Source organism: Pithys albifrons, chromosome 9 (assembly GCF_047495875.1).
Source record: "Pithys albifrons albifrons isolate INPA30051 chromosome 9, PitAlb_v1, whole genome shotgun sequence".
NCBI lineage: Eukaryota > Metazoa > Chordata > Aves > Passeriformes > Thamnophilidae > Pithys > Pithys albifrons.
This window is the reverse complement of record NC_092466.1, coordinates 35,462,048-35,488,882: the sequence shown is the minus strand read 5'-3', so window position 1 is coordinate 35,488,882 and position 26,835 is coordinate 35,462,048. Positions and strand designations below refer to the sequence as shown.

Genomic DNA, 26,835 nt, shown 5'->3' with positions numbered 1-26,835 from the left:
TGCTGCATAAATCTAGGTTATCTTAATAACGATTTTTAGGCAACAGAGCTCAAGTAGTGGCTCGGTGATTCAAATGGTAATTGACTGTGCAGCTAAAAAATTAAACTCAACTGCTCTGTGTTTGGGATGATGACTATTGCAAAAGCTGGCATTGTTCCCTTTAAAGATGAACTCCCAGCCCCAGCGTGCAGCAGTGCAGAAAAACTGCTTAATATCCAGTTTTTTGTAGCAAAGTGCTTAAGAAATGTCTTTATAAACTTAATTCTGCCTTTGTGGAGCTGTACTAGAATAGCTTTTAATTGCATGATTAATTTTCTTGGAGGCCTCTGCTTAATTCATGGCATTGCCTGGGTGTCTGTTGGGCTAGAATTGAAGTAGTTGTGTATTTCCTGTTCTTTAATTTCTTGTGTGGGTGACTTGGGGAAGTAATGTCCTTTTTTTATCCAGTGTTTAGAGAGGGAGAAACACTCGATCTCATTAGAATGAAATTATCTGCTTGGGGCTTATTGGCTAAGGAATGGTTTATTAGGATGGCCTTGTGTCTTGGTTTACCACTCACCTTTATCTTCTTTTGGATGCACCCCCCACAAATTAAGGTTTGATAAATCCATACAAATCCTATTTATAAAGCCTTTTAGTGTGCCATTTTTGTCCTCCAGCCTGATAGCTCTTTGAAATTCCCTTGTCTCTGAAAGTTTTGGATGTTCTTTCAGGCTTGCAAAAAGTTGAGTCTGAGCCATTTTTCACTTCCTGTCAGTAAATATCAAAGTAGTGACTCTTCTGTGCTGACTTCTTGTTCCTGAATAAAATTCTTGTCTTTTTCTGGGGGTGTTTGAGGTTAGGATGTGCTTAAGTACACGTCTGTGCTCTGTTCAAGGAGATCTGCCAAGTGGGGTGGGGTGCTGGGAACATGCACTGGGGAGACCTCAAACTTGTGGAGTTTGGTTGGTGAGTTACAACAGGTAAAGTTGGCACTTGAAAAACTCAAACTGAGATGTCTGCTCTGGTTGATGAGGTGGTGATGGGTCACAGGTTGGACTCTGATGCCAGAGGTCTTTTCTAGCCTCAGGGATTCTGGGAGTGCACCACTGACTTTCCCCTCCAGAACAGCTCTTGGTCTCGGGCTGCAGCTTGTTGGGATGGTGAGTTGGGATGCAGCTTTTTCCAAATGTGAGCAGAAGCAACTGGGCCCCTCTGCCTGTTTCCATCTCTGGAAATTTGTTGGGGTTGTAGGCTTTGGGGCAGTGCTGTAGACCTGGACTTGAGGTTGAGTTAGGGAGCTGAGGTCCAACCTCTGACTTCTCAGCTGAAGAGTTCTTTCTGTCAAATGTTATGTATGAATAATGCAATGTTTGGTGCATCATTTGGTATGTTCCTCTTTGCTTTCTCTGAATGGGGAGGGCAGTCCTGTAATATCATCAGCTATTTTAGAAGGATATCATAGAATACCCTGAGCTGGAGGGGACCCACAATGGTCATCAGTCCAATGCCTGGCCCTGCACAGGACACCCCAACAATCCCACCCTGTGCCTGAGAGTGTTTGTACAAACACTTCTCACAGCTCTGCACAACAAACTCATGTTTCCTTTATTATCTGCATGTTTTCCTGTATTTATGATTCCAAACCATTTTGAAATGAAAGTTTAAGGCATTCTTTTCTCAGCCTTGGTCAGAACAAGCTCTTCTGTGGAGCAGCCATCACCTTTCATGCTTCTGTTACCCCTTTTTGTATCTGTGCTGGGAGGTTTAAGGGGTTTTTCCCAGTCTTAAGTGACCCCATTAGCTGTTCAGCAAAGCCTCCATATGGCTGAGAGCTCCAGGACACATTTCATACACCTCACAGAGGTAGGAGAGACTCCTGCTCTGGGAATACTTCCCAACTGCAATAAAATGATCATATTTAGAGGCCCTGCTATGGGATGGAAGTGAGTTACAGATATAAACAACCTTTCAGTATCCTCTTCAGGCATCTTCAGGTTTCTGTCTTTGGCTGCAGGAATCTGAGTTCCCTCCAGACCTCTTGTCAGCCCCATTACCTCACGTGGACAGATTTGCCTCCTGGATAGGAGGGACCTGGTCTTTTGTTGTGCCTTGTCTAGATAGGTGCATTTAAACTGCAAGCTGAAATGTTAAAAAACTAAAAAATGTGTGTGGGGGAGAAAGGATCAGAGTTGAAATATGGAGCATTAAGGGGTTAACTGCATTTCTTCTACATCATAAAATGTTTCAGCCACATCTGAGTTGGTCCCTTTTCTTGTTCTTTAAGGCACAGATGGTAGAGTTGGCAAGTGCAGCTGGCTGGCTACAAGGAATCCTCCTTTGCTCTGAAGAACTTTCTTCCTGCTCATTTCCTCTCTATTTCTGATGATCCAGGCTCTTAGAAAAATAGTAAACTTATTTTATGTTTCATGCTGGCTGATGGCAACGTTGCCTGTTGAATAAAAATTTATGCACAGGTCCAGTTTGAGCAGCACATCTGCTGGGAAGCTTTTCCAGATTGGTCTGGGTGCGTTTTCCTACGTCTCTTGCTTTTTTTGTTGTAGGGATGCTGTCAAGAAAACGGCACTAATAAGAGCTTGGCCATTTGTCAGGGCTCTTAAATCTGTTAGAGGATGGAGTGTGGACACTTCTCGTAACACTCCCCCCGTAGCTTCAGGCTGTCAAGCTGTTGAGCAGCAAGAACAGTGTGGGTTATTTTTTATCCTTGCTGTTGCTGTATGGACTTGTTCGAGCTGGAGTGAAAGGGCTGCAGGTCAGCGTTGCATCTCCAGCAGGCCTGGCTGTGCCTCCAGACCACCTCACATGGCTCCTGAAGCCAGAATTCCTCAAAATTGTGGGCAAAGGGAGTCAACAAAGCAACCTGGGGAGACTTCAAAATGCTCTGCTGTGGGGCAGTGCTGGTGAATGGGCTGTGGCAGTGATGGCTTGGCTGGGGAGGAGTGACTGGCTGCTTGGGAGCACATGAAAGCAAGGACAGGCCGTGCCTCCCTGCACTGCCAGTGCAGATCAGCACTCCTGGCAGTTGTGAAGCTTTTTCAGGCCGTGGGTTTAAATCTGTTCTTTGTTCAAGGAAGGAGCTCTGTGTGTGGAAGCTGGAGAGTGAGGGCTGGGGGAAAGAGGTGTTGGGTGCAGGTTGTGGTTGTGCAGGAAGGTTTTGGCTCCAAGGCACGACTGGAACAGTCCCATCATTCACGGCTTGAGGAACACTCAGCGTGTTTTAAATGTTCTTTCTAAAGAAAGGTGAAGTCTGATGCCCGGTAGGTCTTCCTGAAGCCTTTGATTCATAGTATCCCAGAAGGGTTTGGGTTGGAATGGACCTTAAAGCCCATCCTGTCCCACCCCTGCCATGGGCAGGGACACCTCCCACTGTCCCAGGGTGCTCCAAGCCCTGTCCAGCCTGGCCTTGGACACTCCCAGGGATGGGGCAGCCACAGCTTCTCTGGGCACCTGTGCCAGGGCCTGCCCACCCTCACAGGGAAGGATTTCATCCCAGTATCCCATCTAACTCTGCCCTCTGGCAGTGGGAAGCCATTCCTCTTGTCCTGTCGCTCCAGGCCCTTGGAAATAGTAAATATTTATAAGACTGCAAAGGGCTCAGAGTTTTGAAGTTGTTTTTTATTTGCATTTTGGTGTAAAATCTGTCCTGGTGTTGGGTTTAAAAAGTAAAGCCCCATGGAAATCCTGAAGCACTGCATGCTCTGGCCTGCTTATAAAAATGGAGATCAGGTCATTTGCTCTTTTTTTTTTTCCCTTTAAAGCCACCTTAATGAGTGGAGTGAGGATCCTATATTTAAAATATAGGTCTTCATAAAATTACTTAGAAATTCTAATGATGTTGTAGTTACTAATTGAGGCTGTTGATCATTGCAGGAAAGGCTGCAGCTGTCTGTTCTTGTGGCTGTTCAAGAATTAAAAACTGGTAAATATTTCGGTATGTTTTTTTGGCCACCTTCCATTATTGGGCAAAAGGCTGGATTTGTGATCAGAATCAGTTACAGGACCAACATGAGTAATTTACTTTTTTCTCTCTCTGTATGTAAAGTTGCAAGTGTATGCTGCATCTTCTTTAATTTGCTCTTGGCATAGTGTGAATATATAGACAGCTATTTTTGACAGTGATTATAACTGCTGATTTGCATAATGATCCAGGATTTTTCTCATAGCAACTGCAAAGACTGTCATCTTCAGCAATGTGGGAATGATTTCAGGCTCTAAGAAGAGTGTTTTGGTAAATCTCTGAGCAGCATTAGAGCAAAGGCACCTCTGAAGTGGCACGTGGATTATTTGCTTTGGTCTGGTTTCCATCCTGACAAAGATCACTTTTTCCTTGTGGCATTGGGAGATTTAGCAAATTATTGGGTGTTTTGATTTGAAGGTTCCTTGGGAACAGCACAGGGTCGTCTTGGCTCTGTTAAAAGCTGGAGTTTGGTGGTTGGTGAGAAGTAAGAGCCTGAGTAAGGGGTGGTGTTTTGCTGTTGTGTGTCCTCTGGCACCACAATATCAGAAGGATCTAAAGCTGTCAGAGAGTGTCCAAAGGAGGGATGTGGGGATGGGGAGGGGTGAGGAGGGGTTGAGGGCACTTGGCTTATTCAGATGGAAAAGAGGAAACTGAGGTCAGACCTCAGCAGGGTCTGCAGCTCCTCCCAAGGGACAGCTCCATCTCTGCTCTGTGTGAGCAGGGACAGCACTCAGGGAAGGGCTGGAGCTGTGCCAGGGCAGGGACAGCACCCAGGGAAGGGCTGGAGCTGTGCCAGGGCAGGGACAGCACCCAGGGAAGGGCTGAAGCTGTGCCAGGGTAGGGACAGGACCCAGGGAATGGCTGAAGCTGTGTCAGGGCAGGGACAGCACCCAGGGAATGGCTGGAGCTGTGTCAGGGCAGGGACAGCACCCAGGGAATGGCTGGAGCTGTGTCAGGGCAGGGACAGCACCCAGGGAAGGGCTGGAGCTGTGCCAGGGCAGGGTCAGGTTGGATCTCAGGGAAAGGCTCTTCCCCCAGAGGGTGGTGGGCACTGACCAGGCTCCCCAGGGCAGTGGGCACAGCCCCAAGGCTGCCAGAGCTCCAGGAGGGTTTGGACAATGGGACAGGGACAGGGTCAGGGTGGGATTGTTGGGGTGTCTGTGCAGGGACAGGAGTTGGACTGGATGACCCTTGTGAGTCCCTTCCAGCTCAGGATATTCTATAATTCTGAGTCTGTCCTTGGTAATTTTTTTCATTATCACCACCAACTGAAATCCCATTCTCCATGTTTACAGATTGAGAAAGGAATGGGCACTTTAATAAACTGTTGACACCGTTTTTGGGAACGGGTATCTTAGGAAAGACCTACTTTGGCAAAGTGTGGCAGGGTTTATTTCATGCTGTTTAGAAAGCCCATTTCAGATTTTGGTAGTTACAACACTCTGGTTGACTTTTAGTGTGTGTTGAACTGCCTCAATAAATGGCTGAGGCTTTTTCCATTTTTGTTTGCCTGTCCTAAAAAAAAAAAAAAAAAAAAGCTTGGAATGGATAATGAACTTGTTGCATGTGTTAAATGATCAGTTCTTCCAGATCTCTAAAATTAGCAGTATCATTACCAGTTTCATGATGACTCAGAGTTCCTCCTTTGAATGGAAGCCCAGCTTCGAAGCTCCTGTGTAAGAAATCTCGTCTTGGTAGGGAGGATCTTAATTTCAGCTTTGGAAATCGATGTTAAATTTAAGTGAGGTGTGAAAAGGGGTGTCTGTGAACTGCTGAGTGTGACTGGTGATAGCAGAACTCGATGAAGATGATGGTCTGTGGAGTGAGGCTGTCCCTGCCCCTGAGGAGGGATTTTATTTCCCGGCATGGGGACAAAAACAAGCTGGTAGGGCTGCAGGAACAGCCATCCCCTTCCCTTGCTGCAGCTCTTGGGATATCTTTTCTCAGGATGGATGGAAGGACTTGGGGTTTGTGGCAGCTTTTCCAGTTAAGCAATGAATCTTCTGTTTCTGCTCTGAGATTTAGATCATTGTAACAACGGCAGCACCACTTCCTCTGCCTTCTTCCATCTTATGGTGCTCCTTAAACCAAAGGCATTCTTCAGTTGCTTGAACCACCAAAAGAGCTTCAAAGCAACGTGTCAAGGCTGCCAGAGCTCCAGGAGCGTTTGGACACCAGGTCAGGGACACAGGGTGGGATTGTTGGGGTGTCTGTGCAGGGCCAGGAGCTGACTGGGTGATCCTGTGGGTCCCTTCCAGCTCAGGGTAGTCTGTGCCTCTTCACTGTGCTATCAGGAGCACATATTGAGAAGACATGATTTTATCTTGCCCAGCAGTAGGACTGCAGTTGTCAGAGCTGTTCCTTGCCTTCCCGGGGAGCACACGGAGCCTGGTGGCACGACAGGGTGTCATCAGGCACGACAGGGTGTCGCTGGCTCCTGGGGCCGTGTCCTTTCGCCCCAGCGCTGCTGCAGACAAGGGTGAGTCAGCAGTGGCGTGTGAACTGCATTCCAGCCTAATGCTTGGAGATAATCACCGAGCTGCTTCAGGACGATTATATTTAGGTGGTGAAGAGATTGCCTTGCCTGTTTTTTTTTAAAAAAAATCGTATTTTCTAAGAACAACTCCCCCTCCCTATTGGGCTTGCTGTTGGATGTTTGGTTTTGGGAAACGTTTGAGTTTTTATGCTGTCAGGTTGCAAAGCCCCAGAGCACACAGAACCCTTCTAGTGAATCAGCATCACAGACTCACAGAATAGTTGGAGTTGGAAGGCACCTCTGGAGATCATCCAGTCCAACCCCCCTGTCTAAGCAGGGGTCACCTGGAGCAGGTGACACAGGAATGTGTCCTGGGGGTCTGGAATGTCTCCAGACAAGGAGACTCCACACCCTCCCCTGAGCAGCTGTTCCAGGGCTCTGCCACCTCCATGGAAAGAAGTTCTTCCTCAGGTTGTGTGGCCTCAGTAAATATATATTTTTTTTTTCTCCCACTTTGCCCCATTTGAAGTATTTTTCCATTTTCTTTCCTTACTGGCATATTGTGGAGCACCTTTTGCAGTACCCAATATAACTGTAATGGCCGTGGAATCATGGAATAATTAAAGGAACCTTAAAGCCCATCCAGTGCCACCCCGTGCCATGGGCAGGGACACCTTCCACTGTCCCAGGTTGCTCCAAGCCCTGTCCAACCTGGCCTTGGACACTCCCAGGGGTGGGGAATGGTTAAGCATTCCTAGTGGATGAGATGGTGGCCAGTCAAAGGTTGGACTTGATGGTCCTAGAGGTCTTTTCCAACCTACCTGATTCTGTGACTCAATTCTGCTCCTGTTTAAAAGCAGGAATGTCTGTGAGCTGTGCCTGTATCCTTGGGCTGGGGAGGGGAGAGGGGTCACAGGAGAGGTGGGTGCCAAGTGGGAATTGCACTTTCCAAAAACCTGAGCTGGCCCGGGTTATTTTGAAACTCTTTATCTCTCTCTGCCTGCGTGGGTTGAGGCTTTGGGGTTGGGGCAAGTCTGGGAGCCTGCACATTGGAAATGCTGCTGTTGAGATGTCCTGCTCCCTCTGGAGTGCCTGCTGTGCTTCCATCTTGCACCAGCTGGGAATGCTGGAAGGTATCTCATGGCTCAGCCCCTCGGAGAGGAAAAGCATCTGAACATAAACCATGGGCTGCAATGCCAGAAAAAGACTTGTATTAAAGGTCACAAATCAAAATTTGAGCAAGGTGCAGGGTAATTTGGGGAAGTTTGGGCATCTGTCTCATGGCTGATAGTGTAGGTGAACCTGAGTTTTGGTGTGGTGTGTCAAAATGTCTTTATTTTACACCTGTTCTTTTTTATTTTACCTTATCATGAGTGCTTGTCTTCTGCAGAGAAGTGCAGTGGAAAGCAGCCTGATATATTGGATTAATTTGCCATGGTAATTTATATAGCCCTGCTGCTCAGAGCAGGACCCAAAAGGAGGTGCTTTGCAGGATAAGTGCTGGGAGTGGGGAGAAATGGGGTTGAAACCGAGGAGGGAGTGATGTGTGTTCCTGAAAGCCAGGTCATTTACTGTTAATACAATACAGAACCAGTTCCTTCTGCTTATGGCCAGGAGGAGCTGATAAAATGGTGAAGACATTGCTAATCATGTAGCACCTTTTGTTAATGAAGGAGCTGTGAGCTGCTTGTGGAGGAAAATACAACTGAGTGAACTTCAAAGTTTGTGATCTGAAGTTATCACAAGCTCTGTAAGTTTAGCAATTTAATGTTTAGGGTTGTGTTTTTTTCCCCCCACTGTAAGTGTTTTTTAGGGTTTTTTAGGGCAAGTACAGAATAAACTGGAAACCAGCCACGAACTCCTTTCAGTGTCTGTATTTAAGGCAGCTACAAATATTTATTTCATTTACTCCAAAGCTTTCCTATTTTTCTCATTGTCTGCACAAATCATCTGTTGAATGGTCCAAACAGACCAATGTCTATTAATACTTGGATTACAACACAATAAATGCTAATTCTTTTTTTTTTTTCTGAGAGCACAAAACATTATTTCCGTGTATTCAGCTCTTAATGTTTTTCTGGAGTCTTGCAGTTAATGGTGTAAATGCAGAACTTGGTCTGTGCTGCTCTGCTGTGAGGACTTGAGCTTGTGGGAATTCTGCAGGGAAGGGAGTTTGTGTCCTACTTCAGGCTTTGCTTTGTGTACAAGTAGCTGGAATTGTAATATCTTGGAAGCTGCAGCAGTGTCGTCCATCCTGATGATCCCACTCTTTGCAGTGTTGGGGTATTTTGACCATAAAAATGATTCTCAGAAGGGTGGGATAATTCAGGTTAAAAGGCCTCTCTGGAAACCACCTCCTTCAGCCCCCTTGTTTAAAGCAGGGCCAACTTCAAACATACCATGCTTTGTTCTTGCTCCTTCTAAAATTAGTTTGAGGAGGAGTATGTTAATGCAGCAGGGTATGGGCTGTTGGAGCTGCTGCTTTCATTTCTGGTTTGAGTCTCAGTGAAGCTTCTTTGCTGCATTATCGTTCCTAAGAATGTTTTAAACTCGGGAGTACTTTCTTTTCTGGAGTTCTGTTAAAAATAAAAAAAAGAATCCACAATCATTTCACTGCCAGGAAAATAAATACCAGTAATTTTCTAGCAATTTGCTGTGAATTGTCCATAGATGTAAACTCACCATTTTCTTATTTGCCCCTTTTCCTTAGCACTGATTTGTTTGGGCTAAGAGGTATTTTTCCTAAATTATTTCATCTCAGGTTGCTTTTGGCAAGTGAGTTGCAGGTAGTTCAGAATATGAAATGAGGATATTGGTTCAGAAGTGGGTAATGGTTGGGGTTTTTTTGATGCACAAGATACACAATCCTTTTTCACATTCCCATCTGTTGTGTGGAGTCTGGGTTGGAGTTGTTGCTGTGCCTTGGATAGTTAAACATTGAAGTAATTAATGGCCATTTAATGCTATTGTAGACATTTCACTTGCTTTACAAATATTTCCTTAACTTGCATATCCAGATATTTATCCAAACATAATTGCTATGGGCTTTCCTGCGGAGAGGCTTGAAGGAGTGTACAGGAACAACATTGATGATGTAGTAAGGTAAGGCTTTATTTTTCTTTTCCTTAACCTCTACAACTGGAATATTCTTTGCTGTACTCATTTATGTTCTGCTGAGGAAAGGATGTGTGTTCTGACTCGAAGAAATGGCAAGATTTTTGCATCTCATAGATGTTGTCTTGTTAGTTTTCCTGGAAAGTGTTGGAAAAAAAGCAATTGGCCAGGCTGATGGTCTGGGTTGATCTCAAATGCATATAATCTGCTTTCCTGGTGTGAAAACTTCATTTCAGTGGAGTTGTGTTGGAGGAAAAGGAGGTTCTTGGCTTTTAGAAAGTCATCAGTCCTTGGCATTTCTGGATAAGTTTGCCCTTACCCTTTCTTGAATCATTAATGAAGTACTTCAAATGTTAATTTTGATTCAAAGTAGGAAACATAAATGGCTTTATCTGAAGGCTTTTACACTGGATTGTGTTCAGTGATTGTAGGTGAGGAGAAAAATCAGCTGAAATTCATTGTTGCTGGTAAAAAAACCCTCGAGGTTGTCATTTTTACCAAAAATAAAGTCATTTGGTGGGAATTGCTGGCTGCAGCTGTGGGAGGGTGCAGTGGTTTTGAAGCATTGTGGTAACTCTTTAGTCAACACCCAACCTGGAGAGTGTAGTGTGAGAGGCTGCATTAAAAGTGAGAGGCTACCAAAGGTTTGTGTGTTTGGGATCCTCAGCTGTGATTTGTCAAAGTCATGTGTGATGTTTTGAGATCATTTGAGGTCATGAGCTCAGTAGCTGATGTTTGGGGCTGGGGGATACTGCAGGAAGGGTTGCAGAGGAGGTAGAGGTTGGTGTGTCAGGGCAAGGAGGTGCTGGTCCCAGGTTTGAGTTTCTCATAGTTGTGCAAGGCGTTTGATGATCCCACATGACATCCTTGGCTCTGAACTGGAGATGTGTTGATGGGGGGACCACTCAGTGGTGAAGGATTGGCTGGGTGGCTGCACAGAGTTGTGGTCAGGGGCTTGTTGTCCATGTGGCAGCCAGTGAGGAGTGGTTGGTGTCCTCGGGTCGGTCCTGGGGCCGAGACACGGACCGTGGGATGGAGGTACCCTCAACATCCCTGACAACGCCGGTCTGGGTGGTGCAGCCACATGCTGGAGAGAATGGGTGGATCCAGAGGGACCTGGACACGCTGGAGCTGAGCCCATACCAACACCCTGAAGTTCTACAAAGCAAGGTGCAACATCCTACACCGGGGTGGGGGCAGTCCCAGGCACACTGACAGGTTGGGTGGGAGAGGGATTGGAGCAGCCCTGGGGAGAAGGACTTGGGGTGGTGGTTGATGGAAGACTCCAAGTGCCCTGGCTGTTGGCACTGGCACCCAGCATCTCTCCATGCCCTGGGCTGATCCCACAGTGTGGGCAGCAGGGGAGGGGGGATTCTGCCCCCCCGCCTCCACCTGGAATACTGGGGTGCCCCCAACAGAAGAAGGACATGCAGCTGTCGGAGCAAGTCCAGAGGAGGCCACAGAGTTGGAGACAGGCTGGGAGAATTGAGCCTGAAGAGGAGAAGGTTGTGCAGAGATCTCATAGCACCTTCCAGGATCTGAAGGGGATACAAGGAAGCTGGAAAAGGACTGTTCATCAGGAACTGGAGTGACAGGACAAGGGGAATGGCTTCCCACTGTCAGAGGGCAGGGTTAAATGGGATGTTGGGAAGGAATTCCTCCCTGTGAGGGTGGGCAGGCCCTGGCACAGGTGCCCAGAGAAGCTGTGGCTGCCCCATCCCTGGAAGTGTCCCAGGCCAGGTTGGACAGGGCTTGGAGCAACCTGGGCTAGTGGGAGGTGTCCCTGCCCACGGCAGGGAGTTGGAACAAGGTGGTCTTGAAGGTCCCTTCCGAATCAAACCATTCTGGGCTTCTGTAATCATTGACAGGCAGAATTAGCACTGCTTCAGTTTCACTGGCCATTGTTGCCTGCAGGTTGGTGCAGAACTGAGTTGAGCTACTCAGTTCCCAGGCTGGGAGGACTCGTAGCCCTCACCTGAGGTGTCTGGAGGCAGTGGCCTCCCTGCACAGCTGCAGCTGGCTGGGCTCAGGGGGGTTGGTTTTGCATGTCTAACCGTCGTGACGAAGCTCCCCATCCACAAATAGCACCAAGGACGTCAGAGGCCGGACCTTGCGGAAGCAACCGCGTTGTTGGAGGCAGCAGTGAGGAGTCCTCACTTCTCCAGAGCTGGGGGAGCCTCAGTGTAGCAAGCTGGAAATACTGTGCAAGTTGTGTGTGTGTCTGCTGGAACTGGTAACAGGGGCATGAGGTTGTGTTTGCTAATCATATGGTTGCACACAAGGAGAGGTTGCTCAGAGAGGTTGTGGACTCTCCATCCCTGGAAGTGTCCAAGGCCAGGTTGGACAGGGCTTGGAGCAACCTGGGATAGTGAAATGTGGGGTGTGGAATGGGATGAGCTTTAAGACCCTTCCAACCCACAAACTCATCCTCTCTAGCCAGCTTTCATTCCCAGCAGCCAGAGACACATTTTCATGAAGCTGATGTGGGCATTGCATCTGCTGTGTGAAATGTCCAGTCCTTTCAGAACTCCATCCTTGGGAGTTGTAGGATAGGGGCAGGCTGGACTTAAATCCTATCACAGAATGGTTTGGGTTGGAAAGGACCTTAAAGCTCATCCAGTTCCACTCCCTGCCATGGGCAGGGACACCTCCCACCAGCCCAGGTTGCTCCAAGCCCTGTCCAACCTGGCCTTGGACACTCCCAGGGATGGGGCAGCCACAGCTTCTCTGGGCACCTGTGCCAGGGCCTGCCCACCCTCACAGGGAAGAATTTCCTCCTAATATCTAATCTAACATTGTATTAGATAATAATCTAAGTAAATAACAATAGGCAGCAGTCTTTGAAGGCCCTCTTCTATTCACAACATTGATTTCAGTTGCTTCTGGATGAAGGAAAATAGATTTATTGGTTGAGTACATAGATATGTGTGAGTTAGACTTTTGAAAGGGAATGGCTATATAATTATTAAGCTGTCCCTAAACACTGATGAAAAGGAGCAGTGATCACCTAAAAGCATAATGAGCTAAATTAAGATACGGAGAGATGTGAATTAAGTGGCTGTAGGGAACTGGATGCTGAAGGAGTGTTGGGTTTGTTGCCTCCTGTTTTTAAACAGGAATAAAATGTGATCATGCAGCATTCTGCATGTTACACTCCTCATCTGCTCCAGTTGTCTGTTTTTATTGTGGAGGGTTTTTCCCCAAGAGCTTTTTTCCTGCAGAAATTCCGGAGCAATTGGCATCGAGCCAGGATCCCCCAGTGGGCTTTTCCCAAATACCCTGACACATTCCATGCTCATACTGCATGAGAAGTGCGACCTGGACTGCTGGCAGTGCCCTGTGGCTGACACTTGGAGAGGTTTTTGGTGGAATTTTGTCCTTAGAAAAAAGACTTACCCTGCTCTTTGTGGATATTAGTGGCAGAAGCAGAGTCAGCTCTCCTTGCTCCTCTCCAGTGTGTGTGTCAACCAAGCAGGAACATCTCCTGAGGCAAATCTCCATGTCCACCATCTCCTTGAGGCTCTCCAAGCCTGCCAGGGCGAGCCAGCGGGAGTCCTGGAATACGTTTTCCTGGTGAAATGGGAATCTCACCCTCACATCTGTTCTTGTTTTAACACACGGCTTTAACCACAGAGTTCTTCAGGGTTCCTCTGGAACACTGTGCCTGATAACCAGAGCTTGTTTCTGCTTGAGCTTTCCAGGATTTTAGCAGCTAGTGTTTCTTTTCAATCTGAACAGCATGTTCTGTCATGGCTAATTAAATTCCTCCCGGCTGATGTGCAGATACACACTGTTGATGATGTTCAGTGTAAACATTTGTATGTTATTTCTTCTTGCACATTGCCAGGTGACACATCATATATAATCACGGCGCTTCTGATGAGTCACGTTTGCAGTTTGGCTGGCCGGGGCTTGCATGGGAAGGTTTTGTTCCAAAGTGAGCTTGGAAGTGAAATGAGTGTGAAAAAGTGATCTCCCTCCTCCTTTCAGAGCTCAGAGTATCACTGGGAACAGACTCGGTGGCAAATAATGGACATTTTAAATGGGGTTAAAGTGAATAATTCGCCCTGAAATTGGAACTCAAAAGTTGTTTGAGTCGTTGTGGCATTGAAGATATTTTGCACTGATGATGAAATGGGAAGTGTTCAGAGATACCTGGTGTGATCAGTGCTTTCTGCTTTCAAACCACCCCTCCTTCCTCAGCTTAACACAGTGATCTGCAGGTATTTTTGGGATCAGGAAATCTGTCCACACAAGAACTGTTCCAGTAGCAGGTCAGATCTTGGTTTCTTGAGTTGCAATAACCATTTTATCTGTGCTGCTGGATTATTGGATGGGTGAGACTTGGAGGCACTGCAGGGCCAGCTGGGGCTGGGAGTGCAGAGTGCTGGGAGGTGCTTTGAGGATGCTGCAAATTAATGTCAACATTATTGCAATGTATATTAATGCATGTTTTGTTTTTTCTTTCTTCCTACTCAAGGTTTTTGGATTCAAAGCATAAAAACCATTACAAGATATACAATCTGTAAGTATCCTCTTGGAGATGCATTTTCCAAAATAATAATGCCTTCTAAAAATACCTTGGGAGTGCAAGTGGCTTGTTGCTGTCCTGAAGCAGAGCTGGGGATGTTTTGCACATTTCTTAAAACAATTAAGCCTGATTGAGAGCACTGGTACTTCATTTAGTGGAGCTGAGAGAGGTTAAATGAAATGCTGGGGTGTATTCATATTCCTTGAACGCTTTTAAATGACTTGGCATCCAGCCCATCTGGAGCTTGTACCATGTGATTAAAAAGTGAAAAGTAATTCACAGCAGGCTTTCTGTTCATGTATTAATGTCCATTGGCCAAATGAATATTTTCCTGGGTTTTTTTCTCTGTTTTGTTGTTGTTTTTTTTTTTAACCAAACTCCATTGGTACCCAGGCTCTGTTTGCTTCCTCACTCTTCTTGTCTGTCCCTATTTATTACTTTCAAGAAGCTGTTGGAGCAATTGGTGATGGTTTCTCACTTCTCTAAGTGTAATGTTTGCCCTCTGAAAATTTAGTTATGCAGAAAGCTGTTATTGTAGCTGTTCCTTGATCAAATTTATATGTTAGCTTGGGCTAATTTCATTTGTATGAATCGTTTGGTGATGTCAGATGATGTTGAAAAGTAGGTCATGGTTTTCCTACCTCTCTTCTGTTTCCTAGAAATCTAAGTTGAAGATTGATTCTCTGAAGTGTTAACAGCTTTATTTTTTTTAATGAATATGTTTCTAAATATCTGCAATTAATGGAAAAATTACTCCAGTCTGGAAATCCAGGCAATGCATGACATTGTAATCTGTCAGTCATTAAAAATAAGTATTTAAAACAGAGGATTTAAATGTGCCTCTAAGTTAGCTGAAGGATTATGCATCAAGCAGCTCTGTTTGCTGATGCTGGGGAGAAGTGACAGGAGAAGCTGAGAAATTGTATTCTGGTTTTTGGAGCTGTCTGGAGAGTAGGATTGGACAGGAAAAGATACGTACATAAAATACAGTCATTGGCCTTTTTTCATACATTTCAGGAGCAAAGTTGTATTTGCCAGCTTAGAAGCTCTCCAGAATATTATCCTTTGAGGAAATGGATAAGATTTCTGGGAAGAGGTTGCTCTGGGTAAACCTCTAGGCTTGGTCAGAAAGCAGGATTTTAGTCAGCCTGATGTGCATCTTAGCAAGGAGCTCCTCGGGGAGGAGGTGGTGCCTCAAAAGTTTCCACTTGGTCTGCCAGCAACCTCATTCTGCTTGAAAAAATAAAAGCAAAAGCCAGTCCCCCAACCCTAGACAGGAACAGCTTCAAAGTTTGTAAGTGAGAAGAGCTGTGATGAGACCAATGCACGTGACATTTATGTTGCTGGGCTGTGAGTTTTCAGCTGTGAGAAGGACTTGTCCAGGTGTGCCAAAGGTTTTTGTTTTCAGGTTCTTCATGTAAGAAGGATAAAACACCCTTTCAAAGTCTGAGGGGCTTCTTCCCCGAGACATGGATGAGTTGCAAAGGAAGACTTAGGGGGTTACTTGGAAAGGGGAGCTTTTAAATTGTGTGTCCCTGTCTGGAGAGGCCACGTTCTCTTGGATCTTTCTGCAGGCAAAGTTTGTACACATAAAATGCCATCAGGCGAATGGCTGCACTGTTTGGTCAGGAGATGGGGAGGAATTGCAGCCATCAGGTGTTGCAGAGAACTTCATCTCTTCATACTAAACTGTAAATAATCATCCATTGTCTGTGTTTCAAAAATGGAGGTGGGAGTTCAGAGGAGTTACATGATTATAGGCAGAATTATTTCACTGTCACAAGGTTTGAGTTCCTTTAAGGTGGCTGTTCTGTGAAGTTGATAATGTGTGCATTGAGCAGTTTGATTTAAAGGGATTTGGAGATGTTTCTGAAGTGATGTCAGTTATGCCTCATCCTCACATCTTGGCTTTTAACTTCCCAGGGAATGTTTGAGCAGTCTCATTTTGCTTCTTGTTTGTGCTGTTTCTCTCCTGTGTTCCTTTAACCCTTTGCTATTTCTTCAGTATCCTTCTTTATTTAAATGTTTTCTCCCAATTCCATCTCCCAGCTTCACATGCTGGCAGATTGTTATCTCCCCTCTTGGAATCCTCTCCACCTTCTCAGTGTATCTCCTTTAAGTGTCCTGCAGGCAGATGGTTGAAGGAAGGAGCTGTGATGAACAGTGTGGATTTTATGTGCATGTTTGTTCCTCTGTGGCAGAGGGAGCCTGAAGTCCTGTTGGCAGTGGGATTGTGACTGATCAGGAAGGTGCCTGACAGCACTCTGGTGCTTTAAACTCCCTTTCATCCTGAGGAGGGTTATAAGAACTGTGCCAACCCACTCCTTACCCCCAAAATGCAAAGAAATGTTCAGGTTTCATCTGCAGGTCTGACTATACAGGGATACCCCCCAAGTATCCCCCCATGGTGTGTGTGTGGGGGTCTGTGCAGCAAATACACAGGATTTTGGTGCAGCTGTGCCTGGAGCTCTGCACTGCTTGTGTTCAGCTTCCAGAGGAGGGCACAGAGAGGGGCATGGCTGTGCTCTGTCCTGTGGTTCTGTCCTTGCTATCAGCAAGATTTTTTTTATCCCTCATAGTATTTTACTTTATACTGTCTCAAACTTCAACATTTGAAGACTTTTTCTGCCCACGTGTGGATGGTTTTTTTTTTTTCATGTTTTGAGGACTTTCATCTCTTCCTACCCTTTTGAATTGGGTGTTTCTTTAGAAGGAAGCAGGACACTTTTTTGGCTGAGATGCCTTGTATTAACTGCTTTGCTTCCTAGCAGGCTCAGCTTCCAAAGTTCAGGTGCTGAGTGGTGACTCCATGCTGGGGGTACATCCTGCACCACTGGGGGTGCATCCTGGGGGTACATCCTTCATCCCAACCTTTCTTCCCAAAGGCTTGAGCGCAGATAATGTTTCTCTGTGTCCCATCTGCCACCTTAACCTGCCTCAGGCCACTCCTGACCCAGAGAAAGCAGCAGCAACGTGATGGCAGCTGTAAAAGCTGCCAGACTTTTCCCTGTCAGAGGGTAGAGTTGAGAAGGCTCTGGAATTCTGAGAAAGGGAAGCACTGAGAGCATGTGCAGCCCCAGCAGGGCTGTCCCTGGTGTGTGAGTCTCATGGGCAAAGCTCAGTGCAGCTCTGTGGGGCTCCAGTCACAGCCACAAGCAGGAGACCAAAAGTTTGCATGTCTGAAAGTGTCAAGTAAGCTCCTTGTGGCTCCAAAGGCTGCAGTCATAACATGCCTGGTGAGGAGAGATGAGTTCATCCCAGTCCTGAAACTGGTGTGGGAATTGCAGTCCTGTGAAGGTTGTAATCAGAGCAGATCTACGTGTGTTTCACCTCCTGAGATGACTCCAGTCGTTGTGCTTCAACCTGGGCACCTGTTGTTTCAGAGGATCACTGACTGGTTTGGGTTGGAAGGGGCCTTAAAGCTCCTGTAATTCCACCCCCCTGGCGTGGACAGGGGCACCTTCCACTAGTCCACGTTGCTCCCAAGCCCTGTCCAGCCTGGCCTTGGCAGGATTCAAGGCAGGAGTTTTCTCCTTTCCTTCCTGAACTGCATTTTCTCTCCCATCATTTGGCCTCATAGAGCAGCTCCAAGGGACAGTGCAGAGGGCACCCACTCTTGCCTTCTTTTCCCCCACCATCTGATCTAGTTGCCCCCTCAGCATGTGCCATTTTGGCTGTATTAGAGCCCAGGTGATGGGATTGTTTCTACCTCTTTACTGGTGTCTGTCCCTGGGCGAATCATCCTGTAGGACACTCCAGTGTGATCTAAGGTGGTTCTCTTCAAGTGGTGAGAGACTCCAGGCTCCTCAGAAATGTGCCATTTTCCAGGGTCTGTGAGGGGAAAACTGACTGGCTGGCCTTTTGAGCTCAGTTAAATTCAAGACCCTATGCCCAGTTGCAGAGTGTGATCTCTGTGAGAATATTTGGTGTGGCTTTCAGTTGTCTGTGGTGGCCCTGAAATGTCCTTGTGGTCCCCATCACTCCTCTGGTGCTGTGGGGGCATCATGATGTGTGTTTTGAGTTCAGAGTCAATTGGATGAAGGTCACAGCTGTCTGCTCTTCCTCTTTGGGAGCATAAAGCTGCTTGAGTGGCTGGAGCTGTTACCAGCACAGGTTAGAAATTAATCACTTATTGCATTACCTGCATTAATTGAGCCATGTTGATTAAACCATGCAAATGGACTACAAGTTCCAAGGGTGAGTATTTGCCTTTCAGTCAAGTAACTGCTTTTCTAGTGAGTGTTTATAAATCTGCAGCAAACCAGTTTTCCTCTATATAACCTCTGGCTATAGTTCTAAATCCTAGAGGTGATGGGCACGCAGGGTTTTGCCAGCTGTGTGTTCCAAGGTGTGCCAGATGTTGGGAGTGCCTCAGAGACTTGAACTCTTGTCTGTTTTTCTTTTTCAGATGTGCTGAAAGACATTATGACACCGCCAAATTTAACTGCAGAGGTATGTTCTTACTGCTTCCTGTGTGTCCCCTTTAAACTCCAGTGAATGAAGGGCTGAAGGAGGAGCTGATGAATAGTCATGTAGGAGATTTGGGCACAGGGAATGATGTCAGATTGCTTTGAGTCATTGGAAAAACTTGCTGTGTTCTTGGTGCTTTCAGAAAAATGTTCCTGACAGTTAAAGATCAGGATCTAATAAGAAATCTGCTGTTGCAAAATCTTTGCAGAATGGGTTATGTAGAAGTTTCAGTCCAGTGTGTAAACTTGCTGTACAATCTGCATGTGAAGGTTGGAGGAGTCTGGTTCTTAGGAAGAGTGAAAATGGAGAATACTTAAGCCACTGTCACTGTTCATACAAAGCCATTTTTGAAGATCTGGCATAACCTTCAGGTGCTTAAAAAGAATTCATTCCCATGAATGAAAGGATGAGCTGGAGTTTGGACACTTTGCAGAGCTACCAGAACATTTGGGGAAACTTTCAGGGAGCCTTTTGGCCAGGTCCTTGGGGAGTGGATACCTGTTGAGTCAGTGTTACCTCCCCAGGTAGTAAATAAATCCAGATTTACCTTTAATTCTTGGGCAGAGGAACATCTCTGAGCACAATAGCAGAGTTTCAGAATGCCTGGATTCTTGTGTCTACACAATTGCAGGAGATGAACAAATTTTGGCCTTATGGGCTAATCCTCTATCATAGCAGGTGCTCAACCTCTTTTTTTAAAATTATTATTATTTGAAACCATCCTTCTAGTCTTAAAGAGGATTTCAGAATGTGACCAAAACATAATTTGCTGCTTTATTGTCTGAATAGAGGAGGAGTGAAATTGTCATGTTGAAACCATGATCAATTCTGATTTGCTCTCATGGTGTGGAATGACATGTCCTGAAATTTCACTCAATACCAAGCCAGAAAAAAAAAAGTATTTTAAGATCTGCTTGAGCAGTGCCTTGGGTAAGGAGAGCAAAGGAAAAGGACATGCTTCTAATATGGCCAGAACATATGTTTGCTCTAATTTCTGCTTTGTGATATGGAGGTGTCACACCCCTTTGCTGTCAGTCCCAGCCCAAAATGTTGTTTGTGACAGCACCTTTCACAGCTCCTCTGCACATGTTCAATTTTTGCTTTTCCTCCCTGAATTAGTTAACCTCAGATAACCACGTTGGTGACTCAGGACTTCCCTTAGCAGGGGAACAATAGCTTGACTTTGAATTCCCCCAAAGTGAATTAATTGCAAAGGGAACTTCTTATTTGTACACTTAGCATGAAACAACAGAGTGGTTCATTATTCACCTTGGATGCTCTTGCATCAAATGAAACCCTAAAAAGCTCTTCATCTTCTTTGGGAACTTGCTTTCTTTCTAGGGTTTCTGCAGTTTCCAAGGTACTTCCATGCTGGAAATTACCTTCTGCTTTGCCACAGACTTTCATTTTTATTTTTTTTCCACTCCTTTATCTGCTGTGGGTTTTTTCTTGCAGTGTCTGGGAGCTTGGAGAGAGTAATCAGAACCCTTCTCCATGTTCCAGTGTTAGGAATCACAGTCCCTGGAGGACCTGCACCCTTCTCAAGGACCTGCTCGAGGCTGTGCAGTTTAATGTTTCCTTGCCCTTCATCCCCCACAACATCACAGGGCACCCATTTCATCTTCAGCTTGTTCCATCCAAGTTTCCAAAGGAATTGCCACAAGGTTTGCCTTTGATCCCACATCTTGGAGAGCATCTTCAGCATGCTGTGACTCCTTGGAATTCTCCAGGCTGTCCTTTCAGCACTGTTTTACTCCCCTTTCTGCAGGAGCCTTGCTGGCTGTAATTACAAGACACTCAGAGATGGATGGACAAATTTACAGCATTTTTGCAGCTTCTTAGGGATTTCTAAATAAATTCTTCTTTCATTTACATCTGCAAAAAATGACATCTCTGAGTTCACATACAAAGATCATCTGGGGAGTCTCTGAATCTTCCATGTGGAAGAATTGATTAGTGTGTGTTCATGTTGGGCAACATTTGTTGCTTCTTTAGCAAAGATTATTGACTTCACTGGGCTTCCCTGTTTGGTTTTCTGGGAGGTGACATGGGCAAGTGAATAAACTGTCCCTGTGGATCCCTCCAAGAGGCTCCAGACTTGTGCTGCAGTGATTTAGCAGTTCCATAACTTCATCCCTCACTTCTGCTCTTTAAGTCCTTGGGGATTCATCAAAAGGAGCCTTGTGTGTGTGTGTGACTAGAGAGTAGGACTTAGGAAACTATTGCAGCCCCCTGCCAAGGAATGAAATGTATTCATTTTTAGCCCAGAAAAGGAAATGGTGCTTCTGGCTGAGAATTTTTAAGTGATCCAGAGTTGTAACATCCCCAGGCAGGTGGAGAGTTGGGGTGCAGTTCATCAAGTGCTTCTCCTGGTGACCCTAAAACATCCTGTGGGCAGTGGGACATTGTGTGTCATGGGGTCTGAGGTGCTGGAGCTCTGGGTGCTTCTCTCTTCTTGCTTATTTTTTGCTCTCTTGAGTTTCCTTTCATTTCCTGTGTGAAATTCTTCCCATCTCTGGCTGGCAGAAAGTGTGTGTGTGTATTTCTACACCCATATAAGACAGGACTGTGAACCCCACAAGCACTGCCAGTGTCTCACATGACATTTCTCTCGTGATTAGCATTTTTTAAATATGGAAATGACAGGATTTTGTTTCAAAGCACCTTTGAGAGTTTGTTCCCAGTGCAGACCCAACTGTGCTCCATAATTTTTCAGCAAAATTCCTGTTGTCTGCCCAGTGACTGAGGTCTGGCCCTGTTCTCTCTCAGCAGGTAGTTTAATTATTGCTGGAATAGTGGCTTTCCACAAGGCTATTCTTTGTGCCAGACTGCTCAGAAATTCTAGAAAATTCACACTGCAGAGCCTGTGCCACTCATTTCATAGAGGTGTGAAACAATTGCCTTGTGGATCAGGATTCTTGTTTATGGATTCCTGGAGAACTGTCTGCGGTGCTTATAATGCCCTGAACAATATTAGGATCAAAAATCCATATCTATATGTAAGATGGGAGGGTTATTTGATGAGTTAATTTTGACATGCTTGTCACAAAGTTTGACCTGTCTGAGCTTGCTGTTGTTGCCTTTGAGGTTTTGCTGAATTCCTGCTTCTCCTTGCAGTTGCACAGTACCCTTTTGAAGACCACAACCCACCACAGCTGGAGCTCATCAAACCTTTCTGTGAGGACCTTGACCAGTGGCTGAGTGAGGATGACAATCATGTTGCAGCAATCCACTGTAAAGCTGGAAAGGGACGAACTGGTGTAATGATTTGTGCATATTTGTTGCATCGAGGCAAGTTTTTAAAGGCTCAAGAAGCCCTAGATTTCTATGGGGAAGTAAGGACCAGAGACAAGAAGGTGAGATACTCTGTTCTTCTGTTCCCCTGCCTGTGACTCGCTGCTTTTGCTCCTTGAGGTCACATTGATGCTCAAACCCTTCGAGAAATACTTGCCATCAGTTGTGATGCTTGGTTTGATTTTAGCTTTAATATTATCAGGTCAGCACAGTTATAAATGAAAAAGCTTTCCTAAGCAGCAGTAGCAGTTAGTTAAAACACTGAAACAGCCTGGTTCTTCCATCTGTTCAAGAAGACCTGGACAGTTTATTTTAATGGCTTTTTCAGCAGAGTTGTGCTCTGTGTTACATCTGATGGGCAGTTGATGGGGGAACTTCCTTGTTCAGCATTTTCAGCCCAAATAAGAGGGTTATTCCATCTTGTTTTGCCTTTCATCTCCTCAGGTTGCCTTAACTTCTGTAGTGGGGTTTGGAGATGTGTAGTAATTACAGTTGAATATCCCTACTGGAAGAATATACTGGAATATTGTTGGATGCCCCTCTCAGAGAAGGCTAGTTAAGGACCTTTCTGCATTAATGAGAATTTAACCTCCTTCTTTGAAATGTTCTCCAAAGACAGTAAGGTGTGACTTGCAAGGTCACTTGAACGAGCTTCCCTGCTCATCTTCCATAATTTCCTGGAGTGTGTTGGTTGAACATTCCCAAGGGACCATCCCAGCAGGCCAGTTTCAGCCTCCTCAAGTACAGAGCTCTCTCTGTTCCTGTAATGTTTGCACAAAGTATTAATTTCACAGTGGGAAGACCTCTAAAAAGCAGAGCTTCGTGTCTGAAGGCTCTTGAAAGCAGAAGTTTCCCATAAGGAATTCTAGGATTTGGCTTGTTAATTCACTGGAAGGAGCAATAACTCCTTAGTTTGCTCTCTTGACAAGATGAAGCTCTTACTCCATGTACTGCTCAGCTGGTTGTGGTGCAGCACTGGAGCAGAGACCCTGTCAAGGTTTCCCATCCAAACTTTGAGGCTTTTGGTAAGAGCCCATGACTAGGAATGAGTGGTGTGAATAAACAGATTCCACCTCCTGCTGATGATCATCTCAAGAGCTGCATAAAACAGCGTGAAAACCACAAACCTGAAGAAAAACACAGTGAAAAGTGTGTTGTGCCTCAGTTTCCCTTTTTACAAAGGTGGTGTTTCTGCACATCAGTGTGGTGGGGATAAGGTCAGCTGGGTGTTTATCAGTACCCCAGGGGTACCTGGGTCATCTTGGAGGTGAGGGAGGACTTAGGAAACAGGAATAGTGAGAGCCTTGTTTAGCTTTTCTCTAAATAGTGTCTGTAACCAGCAACTCTGTTTTGGTTTCGATGTCTCTACTGGAAGAGTTGATTTTTATTTTTTTTTCCCCTTCCCAGCTCCACTTGAGAGCTTGGTTATCTTGATGTGGCCAGTGGGCAGCATTTGATTCACTAATCCTTCAAGTAGTGTTTATAACCAGGTATTCCAGTGCAGTTTCTGGGAGCCTTTTCCTCCCTTGTGGCCCATATTTCAGTGTTATATGTCAAGTGCTGCTCTCTGACTTGGTATTTCACCACACCTTTATACAACTGACTTCCTGAATTCAAAGCAGATGAGGCATCAAAATTGCTGTTTGCACCCAGGGGGGAACAATGCCTGTTCTCTTTCTTTTTGTGGTTTGGGGCATTTTTTTTGTGTGTGGGTTTTTTTTGTCTGCACCAACCTATGTATGATGAAGGAAAACTGGCTTCAATGAGGTACCAGATTTTCTTGGTTTAAAGCAAGGACAAGGTGCACACTTTGCATGGAGCTGTTGAGAACAGTCCAGCTAAAATCACTGTTGCCATTAGTGCTCGTGGCAAAGTGATTCTTGGAGGGTTCAGTCCGTGCTGGCAGGAAGTGTGAGTCTGATTGCAAGAGGAAATGTGACTAATTGGTCGAGGGAACAACCTCGAGTACTTCTGGAACAGCCTTTCACAAGTGCCTGCTGGGAGAAGCAGCTTCACAGAGGCCTTTGCAACATCAAGTGAGAGGAGTTGTAGGTGAGGCTGAGAGTTGCTGTCCTGGGAAATAAGACATTGCAAAACTGAGTCTGCAGAAAGACTGTCTGGGACCAAATCCTGTTGTGGGGTTTGATTTCTCTTTCCTCTTTTGACTTGTGTATCTCATTGTAGTGGGAGGAGCTTTTTCAGAAGAAGAGAATGATGAAAGTATTGACTGTGTAGTTGCCTTGAAGGGTTTTATGGTGGGGATTAGACTTGGAAGGAAGCACAGAATGGTCAGTTGGGAGCAACTGTGCCAGTGCCAGAGCTGGAGATGATCCATTCAGGAGCACTGACCATCATATAGTTGTGTTGCCAAGAGTGACTCCCGAGAGCTTTCCTGTGGGGAAAGGCTGAGAGAATTTGGGTGGTTCAGCCTGGAGAGGAGAAGCTTTGGGGTGACCCAGTGCCTGAAGGGGCTGACAGGAAACATGGGGAGAGACTATTTCCAAAGATCTGGAGTGACAGAACAAGGGGGAATTGCTTCAAACTGACAAGAGAGTAAGTTTAAATTAAGTATTAAGAAGAAATTTTCCCCTGGGAGGGTGGGCAGGCCCTGGCACAGGATGCCCAGAGAAGCTGTGGCTGCCCCATCCCTGGGAGTGTCCCAGGCCAGGTTGGACAGGGCTTGGAGCAACCTGGGCTGGTGGGAGGTGTCCCTGCCCATGGCAGGGGGTGGAATGGATGGACTTTAACATTCCTTCCAACCCAAGCCAGTCTGTAATTCTGTGATATAACTGAACAGGAAATGAAACCCAGTTATTTTGTGTAAGGAAGTGTCAGAATGACTGTCTGAGCAGGGCAGAGATCTCTGGTCTGATGTCAGAGCTCAGCAGTTGTGATTTCTGTTTGTTGGACATACTCAGGTGACAACCTCTGCTGGACCTGATGCCCTGAGCCCAGTCTGAGGCTGCAGCTTCATCCTCACAGTAGGGCACGTTATTAGAGTGAATGTGGGAATATAACTTCCAAAAATGTCTGTTCTTCATAATCCCGCCTGTGCTACCCTGAGAGGAGAACCAGGAGCAGCACCTGACAATTTTTGTGACATCTACACAAAAATGGCAGTGCCCCAGGAAGCTCTGGTGCAAGAACTAGAGAGGTTATCCAAGAGCCACTTAAAAATTGTGATAGATGGGAAATACCAGCCTCTCCAGGAGAACATACTTGGACTAATTCCCTGTCCTTATTCTCCTGGAGTAAAAGTGAGCAGGGTTTGATTGGAGTATTATTAGCTTGTTATGGAAATGGTCTGCTTGGAGTTCAGACCTTTGGAAATGGAGACCTTTGGGTTCTGCTTCAGCACGACTGGTTCTCAGGGCAAAGACTCTGTCTCCAGGGAGTGAATCTCTTTGGCTGGAGGGATGAAACTGCCTTGCTGGACAAGAACTGGATTTGCTTTGGGATTGACTGTCACTGTGGACATGAGTGTGTTCCCTTGGCTCAGCTCCCAGCCCTGGTTTTCCTGACCAGGGTGCTGAGGTTTCTCTGTAGGACACATCCTTTGGGAAGCACTGAGCAGGCAAGGATGTGTTCTCCTTACCTGCCTGGTTTTCTCTGGGTTGGCAGCATTGGCAAACACTGCTGGTCTGCTCTGACACTGGGATTTGCTCAGTCCTGGAGCTCAGATCCCAGGAAAGCAAACTTGAAAGCTCCCTTAAGAATGGGAGGACATCTGAGCCAAACCCATGGGCACTGTAGGAGGCTGCCTAGGAAGGTCATTGTACAAGTGCTGCAGGGAAAGGTCTTTTGTGTAATTTAGAAGTGATAAGGAGACATAATTATCAACATTTTTTTAATAATGGCAGGAAGTGACTATTTTCATGTGTGCAGAACAGAGATTTGCTAAATGAAAAGTCCTCTGGCCTCTCTGAGCTGCTGGCTGTTGTGAGGTGAAGCAGGTGAAAGTAAGAGTTCATGCAAGTCCTGTGGTGTAGGTTTTGTGACCAAAATGCTCAGCGACTCCTTTTGCTTATCTTTGTTTGTTACAATCCCACAACTGGTTTTAATCAGAAAATTTACTTACTGCTGCTGCTGTCCATATGCAGCACAGGTTATTATATACCATGGAATGCATTTTCTGGGAAATTAAGTTATTTTTCATCTTTGTCACTTCTGCTTGAAAATATTAGCTATAGGAGCTTTAAAACTGTTCCCTTACTCAAAGCTTTAAGCTGATTTCAAATCAGTAATAAAAGCATTCACAGGTTATATACTCTCAAAGCAAATACTTTCTTCAGAGTTGTAAGTCAAATGTCAGTCCTTCATTGAATACTCTGGGCTATGGGGCCTATTTTAATGAAACCTCCCACCTTTTTTGGGGAAAACATTTCAGAGATTTCTTCTGCAATAGAAGGCAACATCAGTCTTGAGCACAGTGATATTAGTAAAGATCAGAATCTTTTGACTTAAGCTGCTGTCAAAGTGTGACTCCTCTAGTGGTCCTTAAAAATTAAAGTTGTTCAAGGCACCTCCTGCTTAACTCCCTGCCCCCAAAAAAGCAGCAGCAGGAAACTGTAACTTGGACTTGACCCTCAGGGTGTCTGTAGTGTTTGTTTTAAAGATACAGGAAAAATCTTCATTCTGTGCCACATTACTGGAAGTGGATGTTTGGAGAGCACAGAATCGTGGAGTGGGTTGGGTTGGGTTGGAAGGGACCTTAAAAATCATGTAGTTCCAACACCCTGTCATGGGCAGGGGCACCTCCCACTGGCCCAGGTTGCTCTGGACACTTCAGGGATGGGGCAGCCACAGCTTCTCTGCCCAACAACCTGTGCCAGGGCCTGCCCACCCTCACAGGGAAGGATTCCTTCCCATATATCTAACCTAAATTTCCCCTCTGGCAGTTTGAAGCCATTCCTCTTGTCCTGTCCCTCCAGGCCCTTGGAAATTGCCTCTCTCCATCTTTTCTGTCAGGCACTGCAAGGCCACAACTGGGTC

General features: G+C 45.8%; 1 protein-coding gene across 1 annotated transcript in view; it reads left to right on the top strand.

Annotated features, from left to right (window-relative positions):
- Window positions 1–26,835, top strand: part of PTEN (phosphatase and tensin homolog) — a 45,095-nt gene that overhangs the window by 6,816 nt on the left and 11,444 nt on the right. Inside the window, exons 2-5 of the mRNA XM_071563104.1 lie at window positions 9,452–9,536; window positions 14,029–14,073; window positions 18,488–18,531; window positions 21,667–21,905. Of these exons, the coding sequence (XP_071419205.1) occupies window positions 9,452–9,536; window positions 14,029–14,073; window positions 18,488–18,531; window positions 21,667–21,905 (413 nt within the window). The remainder of the gene's footprint in view (window positions 1–9,451; window positions 9,537–14,028; window positions 14,074–18,487; window positions 18,532–21,666; window positions 21,906–26,835) is intronic.